The sequence below is a fragment of the Oryx dammah genome, unplaced genomic scaffold (genome assembly GCF_014754425.2).
Source record: "Oryx dammah isolate SB20612 unplaced genomic scaffold, SCBI_Odam_1.1 HiC_scaffold_9, whole genome shotgun sequence".
Lineage (NCBI taxonomy): Eukaryota > Metazoa > Chordata > Mammalia > Artiodactyla > Bovidae > Oryx > Oryx dammah.
The window spans coordinates 299,172-312,050 of NW_024070193.1; the positions used below are offsets into that span (position 1 = coordinate 299,172).

At 57.6% G+C, this 12,879-nt stretch overlaps 1 protein-coding gene across 1 annotated transcript in view; it reads left to right on the top strand.

Annotated features, from left to right (window-relative positions):
- Window positions 1-12,879, top strand: part of CHCHD6 (coiled-coil-helix-coiled-coil-helix domain containing 6) — a 102,917-nt gene that overhangs the window by 20,158 nt on the left and 69,880 nt on the right. Inside the window, exons 3-4 of the mRNA XM_040246628.1 lie at window positions 336-408; window positions 4,581-4,725. Coding sequence (XP_040102562.1) covers window positions 336-408; window positions 4,581-4,725 — 218 coding nt within the window. The remainder of the gene's footprint in view (window positions 1-335; window positions 409-4,580; window positions 4,726-12,879) is intronic.

Here is a 12,879-nt window from a genome sequence, read left to right on the forward strand (position 1 = left end):
CCTCCCCTGGGTGACCACCATGATCACGTCTATCCTGGGGCATCCCTCCCGGGCCTTCCCCTGGATGACCACCATGACCACGTCCATCCGGGGGCGTCCTCCCGGGCCCCTCTGGGGTGACCACCATAACCACATTCATCCGGGAGCATCCTCCCAAGCCCCCTCCAGGGTGACCGCCATGATCACGTCCATCCAGGGGCGTCCTCCTGGGCCCTCTACTGGGTGACCACCATGACTGCATCCACCCAGGGGCATCCCCCGGGCCCTCTCTGGGTGATGCTGAGCCTCCCTCCTTCCGTGGGTTGCTGCTGACTTTTTCTTGTCCACCCCTGCAGACTCGAAACCGCCCAGGCCGGACTGCAGCAGTGGCCGGGGACCTCCGCAGGTGCAGGTGGACCCCCTTGAGAGGTATGCTGAGGAGCCGCTTGCCCCGCGCCATGCCTTCCTCACCAGGTGCCTTCTCCTCACCCAGAGGCTGGGGGTCCGGGCCCTCATATTGTGTTACGTCCTTGGGACGCCCGGCCTGCGGTTTAGGTGCCGCTGGTCCTCGTGTGATGAGAGGAGACTCGGGTGGGGGAGGGCAGGGCTCTGTGGCCTTGCGGGTATGTGCAGCCGTGTTTGGAGGAGCTTGCTCATAGCCTGGTTCTAGGTGTGGGTGCCTCCGCAGCGCAGGCCTTAGCCTGGTGAGCACCCTGGCCTGGGCAGGGCTGGCAGGCAGTGGCGGAGACCCTGGGCGCGCTGTGTCTCCAGGCCTCAGGGTCCCCAGGGCTGGTGTGGGGTCCTTGCAGTGTGGCTCAGCGAGCCCTCAGCTGGTACCGAGGGGCTCGTCTGCCGCTGTGAGGCTGTGCCTCTGTAATGGATGCAGGCAGCTACCCTGGGGGGCAGGGGCCCTGGTCATCCCCGCTGGGCGGTCCCCTCTGCAGGTCGGCGCAGACACATCCATCCTGTGATCTCAGAAGGACCCACCTTCTGAGAGTGTCCAGTCCCTAATCCCCAGAGGCCTCCAAGCAATTAACCAGAGTTTAAAAAAAAATTATTTTAAGCATTTTAAAAACCGTTCAAGTAACACATGCTAATGGAAGACTTAGAATATGTATGTTTGAAGTGAAAAAGCCATCCATAGATTTATCAGCCCATATTAACGTTTTGGACTATCTCTTTCAAATGTCTTTTTTCCTCTAGTTTATTTATTTATTTATTTTTTAATTTTAAGAATTCTTTTATTTATTTACAGATAACAAAAACCCAAAACACAAAACTTATATGTTAACATGATTTTTATAAAAAATATAGATGTTTTTCTTAAAAAAAAAAAAAGTGAGAAGCATGGCATTGTTTTACATTTTTGTCAATTTCTTCCACATCTAGCTTACTAGGAGAGAGCCAGATTTTCTTATCTGCTTTGCATTCACTCTACTAGAGTAACCTATAACACGCAGTTTCTGGAAAACTCCTCTGTACACTCAGCAAAGAATGAGGTTGTGACAAAAGCGACTCTGACCCCGAGGACCCTTGAAAGGGTCTTGAGGACTTCTCCGGACCATCCCGAGAACCGCTGCCCTAGTCTGGTCACAATTCACATACAAGGAAATAGAATCTTGAGAGAGATCAACTGAGATCCAAAATGCTAAGGCCTGTTAACAATGGGATACAGATCCTGGATGGTTTAACTTGCTTCCCTGGGTCTACATTCCCAATCAGAAGTACACCCTAATGACCTGTCCCGTCTGCTCTAGTTGTAGGAACTGTCAAATATATCAACAACAACAACAACAAACAGGAAAGGAAAACCAACAAATGTGATAAATTCTGTGTTAGCACTTGTAGGATCTCTACTAGAACTGAAACACCAAGACAAATTCTACTGCACTCTCCTCCACACACATCAATACCAGAGAAATACAGAAAGTGGAATTGCCATTTATAACATCACCAATTATCACATTTTCTGAAACAATTCATGACACAATCTCTGAAAATTTTTCACAAGTACTGAATGAAAAGGTGTTGGGTATATTAAGAGACTACAAATAAACTGTCCATCATGTGGGACTTTTCAAGTAAAATGGAGTTGTTCTGAAATGTAGATAAGTTTTGTTCTTTAACAGGACCTTATTTTGCCTTTTATGTATTGGGTTGGCCCAAAAGTTCTTTTGATTTTTAAGCAAAAATAAAAAACACATTTTTCACTTTCACCAAGAACTGAACTGAACAACATATTCACCATTTTGTTCCACTACCTTCTGCCATTTTTCAGGCAACTTCATAATGCCATCTTCCCAAAACTTTTTATCTTTTTGAGCAAAGAACTGTTCCAGGTGCCTTTTGCAGTCTTCCAGGGAACTGAAATTTTTTCCATTGAGAGAATTTTGTAAAGACCAAAATAAATGGTAATCTGAAGGTGCAATGTCTGGGGAATATGGTGGAGGAATCAGAACTTCCCAGCCACGCTGTAACAATTTTTGCCTGGTCATCAAAGAAACATGTGGTCTTGCGTTATCCTGATGAAAGATTATGCATTTTCTGTCGACTGATTCTGGACGCTTTTCGTTGAGTGCTGCTTTCAGTTGGTCTAACTGGGAGCAGTACTTCTTGGAATTGATTGATTGGTTTTCTGGAAGGAGCTCATAATAAAGGACTCCCATCCAATCCCACCATATACACAACATCACCCTCTTTGGATGAAGACCGGCCTTTGGCGTGGCTGGCGGTGGTTCATTTCGCTTGTCCCATGATCTCTTCCGTTCCACATTATTGAACAGTATCCATTTCTCATTGCCTGTCACAATTTGTTTTAAAAACGGAACACTTTCATTACGTTTCAGTAGAGAATCACATGTGGAAATACGATCAAGAAGGATTTTCTGGCTTAACTTAGGTGGAACCCAAACATCAAAGTGATTAATGTAACCAAGCTGGTGCAAATGGTTTTTGATGCTCGATTTGGGTATTTTGAGTATGTTGGCTATCTCTCGTGTGGTATAATGTTGATTGCTCTCAATTAATGTGTCAATTTGATTGCTATCCACTTCAACTGGTCTGCCTGACCGCGGAGCATCATACAGAGAGAAATCTCCAGCACGAAACTTGGCAAACCACTTTTGACATGTCCGCTCAGTCACAGCACCTTCCCCATACTCTGCACAAATCTTTTTTTTTGTATCCGTTGCATTTTTACCTTTCTTGAAATAATCAAGCATAATATGCCGAAATTGTTGCTTTTTTTCTTCCATCTTTGATATTACAGTGGCTACCCCCAAATTCAGCAATTTTGATAACTTTCTTTTAAAGAATGCACATCGCTGTGACAGGTGTCAGCATACAATCTCACAAAATCGTTTTGAGTTAGTAAATGCAGTTAGAGACAACTAAGCACGACAGTAGTCACCGTACAAAAAAAACCTAAGTGAACTTCTGGGCCAATCCATTAAAAAAAAACTCGGTGACTCTCCTTGTTGACCTCCAGGTGACTTCCGTTATATCCTCCCAGATGATCCAAATCTTCTTTAAAAGGATCGTAGCCTTGTTCTTTTAAACAACGTAGTGCCCAGAAAAGCTGGTCCAGGGGAGGAAATTCTTCCCAGGAAGCTACTCCCAACGTTCATTCTTTTCAGGCTCTACATTCTTTGGTTCCGAACCATGAGTCGGGTCCACCTCTCCTTTCATTAAAATAGTGACATAGTGGTGATTCTCTTTCTCAATGAAAGAATTCACAACCGAGGCAAAGCGAACATGTTTCAGGTGAAGAGCTGCTGCTTCCCAGGTTTCCTGGAGCGGGAGGTGGTGGTGAGCTGGTTTCTTAAATGGAGTGGGGCTTGGGCATGGATCTGCGGGTCGCGCAGAAGGTGCAGCTTAGTGAGAGCTGGGAAGAATGTGCTCAAAGGGAAACCTGGGAAGCAGCGGCTCTTCACCTGAAACATGTTTCCTCTAGTTTAGACTTATGTTTTTCAGAGTCGTGTAAAACTTTGTTACCTTGCTCTTTTTACCCAGTCTTCTAATTATCTTCATCTGCCACACCTGCCTTGGGAGCGTTGTTGCTGCTGAAGGCCGTAATGCGGCAGAGAGTGTGGCTCTCAGGGCCTCATGCCCGCCGTGCCCCCCGGGCCGACTTGCTGCAGCCGTTTTCACTCTGAGTTGTTTACCCCCCGATAAAGAGCACTTCTAAAACCTTCTCCTCTGCTTTTTTCTTTCTCTAGGAGGATTTTACTAGGGAGACTAGAAACAGGTCCAAGGGGAGGGACGCGTTCAGGATGGAGAGCTGAACGTTGAGAACCAAGGCTGCTGCTCCTGACCCTGCAGCCCTGGGGTGAGGCGGGGAGGTGGGCTGTCCCCTGCCTGTCTCCAAAGGGGCCTCGGGTGGTGGGGTTGGACCCCTGTCATGCTGATCTCTCATTGGGCACTGGGTCTCTGGGTCCTCAGCTGGCTGAGGACGCGTGGCAGTGTGCCCCCAGCCCCCAGGGACCGTCACTGGTGCCTGACCCTCCCTGGCGGCCGCAGCGTCCTGTCGGCCCTCACGTGCCTGCCCCAGCAGCTGCGTGAGCTGCGCCTGCATCTGCGTCTCCATCTCTCCTCTGGCCCAGGTGTGACCGGGAGCAGGCTGTGCTCCAGGACAAGCTGGTCCGTGTGGCCACGGCAGACAGGCAGGCAGCTGCGAAGCCCCAGAGTGTGACGCTGCGGCGTGGGGAGGGCGGTGCGGACCAGGAGCGGCAGCGGGCGGCCCAGCAGGTGAGTGCGCGTCCCCAGGCGGCCCTCCCGGCTCCGTTGGTCCAGGGATCAGAGGTAGAGCCCTGGACCCGCATCAGTCTGAAGTCACGGCTTCTCCTCTGTGGGGAGGGTGTCTTTCTAGGGACTGGGAGCCAGAGTTCCATAGCTGGGGCTTTGTCACAGTGGAGGCAGGCAGGGGGCAGGCAGCCCAAGAGCCAGGTGGGAAGGGGCTGGCCAGGACACACAGCGTTCATTGGTTTGGACGGAGCAGAAACGACACCAGGGGTGGAGACCTGGTGAGCACTGCAGCCTGCAGCTGTTGCCTCTCACCTGGACTGTGGACATCACAGCACGAGGGGTTCACAGCTTCCCTCCTGCACTGGCCCCAGGCGTCCCCAGAGGAGACCCCCACAGGGGAGGGGCCTCCCGCCTCCAGCGTAGGGGTGGGTTTCTTTCCATGCAGGGGAGCTTTAGAGTGAAGACTCCCCTGGACGTCTGGGTGGATGGTGCCCTCTGCCAGTGGGCAGAGCCCACGGGGCCCGAGGCCCGCTTCTCCGCGGGCGCCCCTGACTCCTGTGAGGCCCCGCTCTCCGCTGGTCACAGTCCGCTCCCTAGTGCAGCTGGAGGCCCCGCTCCCTGTGGGAGCTTACTGCTTCCTGTTGCGTGTCCCTGGTTGGGATTCCGGCTGCTGCTTTCCCTGCTCCGGTCCAGGTGGTCTGGGTGCGGGGCCCAGGGTAGCCAGTCATGCCCGACCGGGGACATGCAGTGCTGGGGCGTGGGGGCCGGCCTGGGGCCTCCACAGCGTCAGGGGCGCCGACCAGGAGGAGCGCCTCTGGGAGGCTGTGTGGCTGCCGCCGCCTGCACCTCCGGGTGCCTGGGCTTCGGCTGGAGGTCAGGCAGCGGCTTGGCCTGAGCAGACGCAGAGAGGCACCGTCAGAGCCCCGGCGGAGCTCCCGGGAGGGGAGCGAGGCCGCAGCACCCACCGGTGGCCCTGTGTTCACAGGTGCTTCAGTGGAGGTGGTGGCAGAGTGTGTGTTGAGGGTTTAGACAGGAGGGGAAGGACGGGAGCAGAACCTGAGCTGCGCAGAGGGCTTTCTTTCCTTCCCGGGGTCCTTGCAGGGGGGATGGGGAGCCTGGGTCCCGGCTGGGCCCTTCTCCCTGCCTCCTGACCCCGAGGGCCCCGGCTGGAGGGCCCCTGTCCAGGGTGCTGAGCGTCGCGGGCATTCAGCGTGCTCATTGCGCTGGCTTCTGCAGCGTGGCTATTTAGTCCTCTTCTGCATGAGAGAATGATTGAGCTCGTTATTGGGGACAGTTCACAAAGCTAATGACAAGGAGAGGGAATCATGTCTGTAACCTGCTTCTGAGGGCCTGTTTGCGCGCAGGGCCGCCGCTGCCTGTGGATGCATGGTCCCCCCGCGTGTGTGTTCCCGACCCCACCTTCCTGTACCTGAAGCACAGCAAGGTGGAACGTTGGAGTTGGGAGCAGAGAAAGGCTTATTGCAGGGAGGGCGGAGCAAGGAGACAGTGGCTCGGCTTCTCCCCACCCGCAGCTCCTGGGAGGGTTTCAGGAGAGCATTTTTAAAGGCCAGGTTGCGTGGGGGTGGGTGGGGAGTCGCAGAGTCTTTGATCAGCTGGTGCACAGTTCTTTGACTGACTGATGGTGAGGTCGCAGGAGCCACGAGGGGTGAACATCCTAGTCTCAGCATCTGTAAGCAGCTCAGGAATGCGGTCGGAGCTGTTATCTGCATACCTCTGAAAGGAACTCCCACAGAGCAGGGGTGGGGGGAGCCTGCCCCCGAGGCTCGCACCCTCCACGTCCTCTGTGCCTGGCCCCAGACCCCTGGGCGGGGTCCCGCTGGGCTGGAGTCGGGGTTCGGGTGCCGAGCTCCGTCCCTGCTCTGGCTCCCGCCTCTGCTGGCTCTGTTCCGGGGGCCCACGTTTGAGGGCCGGGCATCCTCTGGATGAGGCTTGCGGGCTCTCCAGGACTGCGGGGCGGAGAACTGAAACTTGTCCTGGTGTCCGGCAGCTGGTGTTGGAGGCTGTGGCCAGCCTGTGTCCGGGAGCCAGACTGCTGGGACGAGCCCTACACCCTGGCTGTCCTTGATCGCCACTTGGCTCTTGTAGGCCCTTCTCTTCGGGGGCGGTGGTCGTGCCCAGGAGGCCCCTAGGTTGTCCTTGAAGTCTTGAGATCACACACAGAACGGGCTCGGGTGCTTGGCTTCTCAGGCTGACAGAATGTTTCCCTTGTGTCAGCTCAAGGGGTGGTGAGGGGGTGGGTACACACTCGAGTCCTGCCTCCTTGTAGCCTAACCCAGAGACCCCCTCATGCCTCACGACGCTTGCTCCTTTGCGGGTCTGGAGAGGGGTTTCCATCCTAGAGAGTTCACGGCAGAGTTCGGCCCAGATGGGTCCCTGGTTCCTGCCAGTGCCCTGCCTGTGCTCGAGGGGCCAGGAGTCCGGGCGGCCCTGCCTGTGTGGGTCTGGGAAGGTGGGGAGAACCCGGCCACCCTCCTGCTTCTCACCCCTCACCACGGTGGGTGGCGGCTGTGGGTATTGCCACAGCAGCGTCCGGTGCCCTCGGGAACCGGGCCGCATCCCACAGCCTCTCTCGTCCTGTGTACTGGGCCCACGAGGGGGCAGTCCTGGACCCCGCTGGCCAGGGGGGCGGCTGTGGGCATTGCAGGCGGAGGATGGGACCTCGGGAGGCCGCGTCCTGCCTGGCTCCCGCCCCGCACCTGCGTCTGCAGAGTGAGGCGTCCGCCTGTGTCCTCCCCGGGGGGCGGGTCTGTCCAGCGGGACACCACCTGCCCTCCAGCCCCCTCTACCCAGCTGCCTGGGTGGGGGCCTCTCTCTCCCACGTTCTCTCCAGGAGGCTCCGGCGGCCATCAAGCAGCAGCAGTGGGACCGGGTGGGAAGCTCCCATCCCCAGCCGCTTACTCCTAGAGCAGGAGAGTCACAGCTCTCCAGGCTGGCGAGGAGCCTGCAGCCCCCTCTCGGGGGATCTTCCCTGCTGGCAGCTGGGTGTGGATGAGGTGGTCCTTCCCTCGGCAAGCGCCTCCGCCAGCCCAGCACCATGGGCGGCATCTCCTTGGCTTTGCTGTGGTGGACGGGTGGACACTCGGGTCTTGGCCACCCCAGGGTTTTCCAAGGCCCAGAGAAGTCAGCCAGTGTTGGTGACAAGACCTTCCCGGAGTGACTGGCTATCGTGTGTCAGGAGCCTCCAGTTGGCCTCTGAACTGGACTTCCTTGCTGAGGGTGCGGGCGCTTTGCTGCCCGCTCACCAAGGCTGACGAGGCAGGGTCTGCAGACGTGTACCTGGAGGCCGCAGCCCCTGCTCAGCTGTGGGGCGCCGGTTGGGTCCTGGGTAAACGCCGCAGAGCTCAGGCGCCTTGGCCTGATCGGGCCTGGCCTTCTTCTCCCGAACGGAGACCAGCAACTCCTGCCGCTCCCCCACCTCCCCTCGCTCTCTGGCAGACGGGCACCCTGCCCATAGCTTTCCCGTTTCCCGTGCCACCTTCCCTGTGAGTGGGGAGTCAGGCTGCAGGCTTGGTTTTCTCTGCTGTGGGCCATGGTTCTCCAGCATGCACCTGAGCCCAGCCACCCCAGACCTGGGGCATCGAGAGACTCGGTTGAGCGACTGGGCCCTCCGCAGGGGCACCTTCCCTGGGCTGAGAGTTCCCAGCGGCCCCGGGCTTCAGTCTCCGTTTCCAGGTGGATGGAGACAGGCATTGGTGCCCCCCGTACTAGGGGTACACTGCCTCCTCCAGGCTCGGGGGCAGGCCCACTCCATGTCCCCTTCAGCCCCTGCATCCGTGCTCAGCCGTGGCGAGCACTCAGACCCTGTGCCCATTGGACTGGGACACCCGGCAGCCCTGTCTGGGCTGAGCTGCTTTCCAAGAGCTGGTGCTGGCGGAGGAGGGAGCGGGGCGAGAGGCCAGCCTGTCCAGGAACATTCTTACTGGCAGAGCGAGCTGCTCCGAGCGGCCGGCAGCCAGGTAGAAGCCTGCACTGACCCCGACTGGGGTCAGGGGCATTGCTTGCCCCCGCGTCACTGCTCCTGGGCCCAGGTTTCCCCACAGACTGCCTTCCTCCTCAGAAATTTGGTCTTCAGCCACCGCAGCAAACTAAAGGACTAAAGGACTAAAGAACGGGCCTCTCGGTGAAGGTGGAAGAGGAGAGTGAAAAAGTTGGCTTAAAACTCAACATTCAGAAAACTAAGATCGTGGCATGTGGTCCCACCACTTCATGGCAAATAGATGGGGAAACAGTGGAAACAGTGTCAGACTTTATTTTGGGGGCCTCCAAAATCACTGCAGATGGTGACTGCAGCCATGAAATTAAAAGATGCTTACTCCTTGGAAGAAAAGCTATGACCCACCTAGGCAGCATATTAAAAAGCAGAGACATTACTTTGTCAACAAATGTCCGTCTAGTCAAGGCTATGGTTTCTCCAGTGGTCATGTATGGATGTGAGATTTGGACTATAAAGAAAGCTGAGCACTGAAGAATGGATGCTTTTGAACTGTGGTGTTAGAGAAGACTCTTGAGAGTCCCTTGGACAGGAAGGAGATCCAAGCAGTCCATCCTAGAGGAAATCAGTCCTGAGTATCATTGGAAGGACTGATGCTGAAGCTGAAACTCCAATCCTTTGGCCACCTGATTTGAAGAGCTGATTCATTTGAAAAGACCCTGATGCTGGGAAAGATTAAAGGCGGGAGAAGAAGGGGATGACAGAGGATGAGATGGTTGGTTGGGATCACCAACTTGATGGACATGAGTTTGAGTAAACTCCAGGAGTTGGTGATGGACAGGGAGGCCTGGTGCGCTGCAGTCCAAGGGGTCACAAAGAGTCAGACATGACTGAGTGACTGAACTGAAGCTAAACTGAAGGCGGGCAGCTTGCAGGCTGTCTCTTGGAAGGGCCCTGGGTAAGGAGCTCCCAGTGAACGGAGGTGTGGCCACCAGGAGGAGGCAAGGCTGCAGCCTGTCCCTGTGTCTGAGGGGTGGTTGTCTTCTGGTGTCTGGGGAGAAAGGAGCCTTGGGAGGCGGAGAGTGATGCTCTTGGAACCAAGGTGAGCGCGGGGTGGACATCAGGCACAGAGGGACCAGCGGACATCCAAGAGGGGAGGGGATGGGAGACTCCAGTCCCGTATGGTCCACTCTGGCTGGCGCGTGGTGGAAGGACCCTGGCAGGAGGCACTGTGCAATATTGGACCGTGCAGAGCTGGTTCCCAGCCCGCCTGGCACAGCCTGGCCCCCTGGGGGCCTGGGGCCCAGTGAGAGGCAGGCCTGTCCGAGGACCTGAGCCACCGCCCGTGTCTGGAAGCCCCTGGCGTGTGTCCTGGCTCTGGGCTGGCTGTGCTGGCTGGGGTCGTCTCTGGGGCTGGCCTCACATGTGGCCTTAGGGAGTGTCTTACACGTTCCTTGAAATCTTGTCGTTTCACCAGGCTCCCCAGGGGCTCTGCAGTGTATCTGTATTTGAGTCACTGCAGCTCTCTTTTTGGCAGCCTGATTATTTAGGCCTGACAGGTAGGCACAACTGTCTCATTAAATGCAGATACATTTGTATGACTTGGGGGAAAAAATGGACCATTCCATTAGTCTAAGAAAAGAGAAGCAGTCGTCCCTTCTGCTTGTAAACGCGGTGTGTGAGAGCTTGCTCTCGTTACATGTGTGAGGTGTGCACGCAGCACCCTGGGGGCTTGTGCTGTGACCTGCTCAGGTGCTGCCTGCTGCAGGCTCCCTGGCCAGCTCCTCCTGACTCCGGTCCAGGGCTGGGCGCCCTGCCCGTGGGGCAGGGATGCACGCTGCCCTGCTCTGCAAGGCTCCAGGGGTCACCATCCAGAGCCCTGCGGTGGGCCAGGCCCCAGGTGACACCCCGGTGTGGCCAGGATCCTCAGCCTCCCCGAGCTGCTCTGTGGGCTGGAGTCCCGGGCAGGGGGACGGGGCTGAAGGCTCGGGGCTGCTTCTGTCAGACACTCCTGCTCTTGGGGGAGGTGCTCACCACCAACACGTGCCTTGCTTGCCCACAGCAGCCCCGCCGGGGGCCCCGAGTGCTGGGGGCTGGCATCCTGGCACAGGTGCGGGCAGCTGCTCTTTACCCACTCCTCCTCGGGGCGCCTGGGCACAGGTGGGGGCCCCTGGACGTTGTGTTGCACCCAGTTCCTTCGGGTCACAGCGCTTTTGTGAACCCAGGGCCCTCTGCTCTGTTAGGCCCACATGGGCTGGGCGGCCTGAGGCTGCGGCTGTGGGGAGCACACGGGCTTGCCGCCCTGCCCCCGCTGGCCCTGCGTTCTGTGTGTTACACAGTGGGGAGCGCATGGCAGCCCCTGGGGAACGGGCAGGCGGTGGGTGTTGGGAGGAGGGAAGCAGCGGAGGGAGGGCGGGGGTCTGGGGCGCCGCTCCGCCCTCTGAGGCGGGAGTCGTGTGCGCACACGACCCGCTAACGCCATGCCTTGCCTGCGTTTGTGTTCTGCAGCCGCCACCTCGGTCGCCTCGGCACAGTCACAGGCTGTTTCTCCCCCCGCGGGGCCATGGCTGGGCTGGAAAGCGGAGCAGTGGCCTGTGAGCTGGGCGGGGGAAGTGAAGGAGCCAGCAGGCCGCTTTCCAGTGGGAGGATGGGGGCACTGCTGCTCCAGGGTGGCAGAGAGCAGCCGGCAGGAGCAGGTGGGGCCTGGTGGGGGGGGCAGGAGTGGGGCATGCAGCAGGCGCCCACTAGGTGTGGCCTCCTCCCGTCCACCTCCTGGGTTCAGCTAATCACAGCCCCTTGTTGACCTGGGCCTGGAGACCTCACGTGTCCCGTCAGGGGAGGCCGGACGGCATCCCACGGGTTTGGGTTGTGCCCCCGTATGCCTGCACACTGGCCAGTGGTCACACGCTTCTACCCGTTCCTCCTATTTATTTCCTCTTGGGTAAGAATCCTTTAAAAAATCAGACAGTACTTACTATTTCCTCCATTAAATGGCAGTTGTACTTGGGGGCACTGCCTGCAGAAAGAAAGGCTGTGCCCCGTCTGGAGACGGTCGGGGAGAGAGACCGTGGGGGTGAGGAGGAGCCGGGCTCCTTTGGGAAGACTCCTGACTCTGGGGGCCTGACAGATCAGGGCCGCAGTGTTCCCGACACGCAGACCCCGTCACCACCCTCGCCCACGGCGTGGAAGGGCATCTCCAGGACCAGGTGGGAAGCGTGGGGCTCACTGAACACAGAGCGTCCTGCAGGGCCTCCACACGGTGGCACAGGCCAGAAACCCGAGCCCATTCTGAGGGGGCCTAGAGGACAGCTGCCCAGGAGGACTGGGCTCCCAGAGCACACACAGCCCCCATGCCGCCTGCTCCGGGGGTGCCGAGCTGGGTGTGGGGGCTTATGGGAACCTTTACACGTTGGCAGGTGTTCCGACTAACGAGGAGGAAGAGTTGGAGGAGAAGGAAAGTGTGTGGCGTCAGCAGACCCACCAGAGCTGTACGCCGACCTCCAGGCTGGCTGGGGTGGGCGCCCCGTCAGGCCTTGCGGGGGCCGCAGGCTGTTGGCAGGTTTCTGGGCTGGAGCTCAGGATGAGCTGACCTCTTCCGCAAGCCCTGTGTGGCTCTGTTGTAACCTTAAGTCTGTCGTCTGTAAAACAGGCTGCCAGCAGCTGCTGCTTCATGTCTGCTGGGAACTTTAAAATCTTGATTGAGAGGCACAGCTAAAGAGAGGAGACGCTGGGTGAGTTGGCAGGCCTCCCTGTGGCCGTCAGTGCCCGCCAGCAGGTACCGCCCGTGTCCCCTCCGGCCGGCAGTTGCCGGCTAGTTTTAGCAGCTCTGTGACTCTGTTAGCCATAGCCACCTCCCAGACCCCTGTCTGTATGTTTAATTATGTAAATGGCATCACAAATCACAGTGGTGTTGAACTCCGTCTCATGTCTCAGAGCAAGTCAGAGCATGTTCCACTGTGTCTTGTTGACCGGCCATCCAGCCTGGCTGCAGGCTCAGAGCAGGGCGAGGCGCCCCTCTGGGAAGCAAGCTGGGGAGAGGGCGGTGTGTGGGCAGGGCCTTTCCGGGGGGCCTCTTGGGGTCGTTCCAAGCAGTCCTTTCCTCCCAGCTGGAGGTGAGTTCTTGTCTCTGTTACGCCAGTTCACGGCTGACTCGTCCTTGGTTCTGCTACTCCAGCCACTGTGTGCGGTGGCGCCCGGGCGGGGAG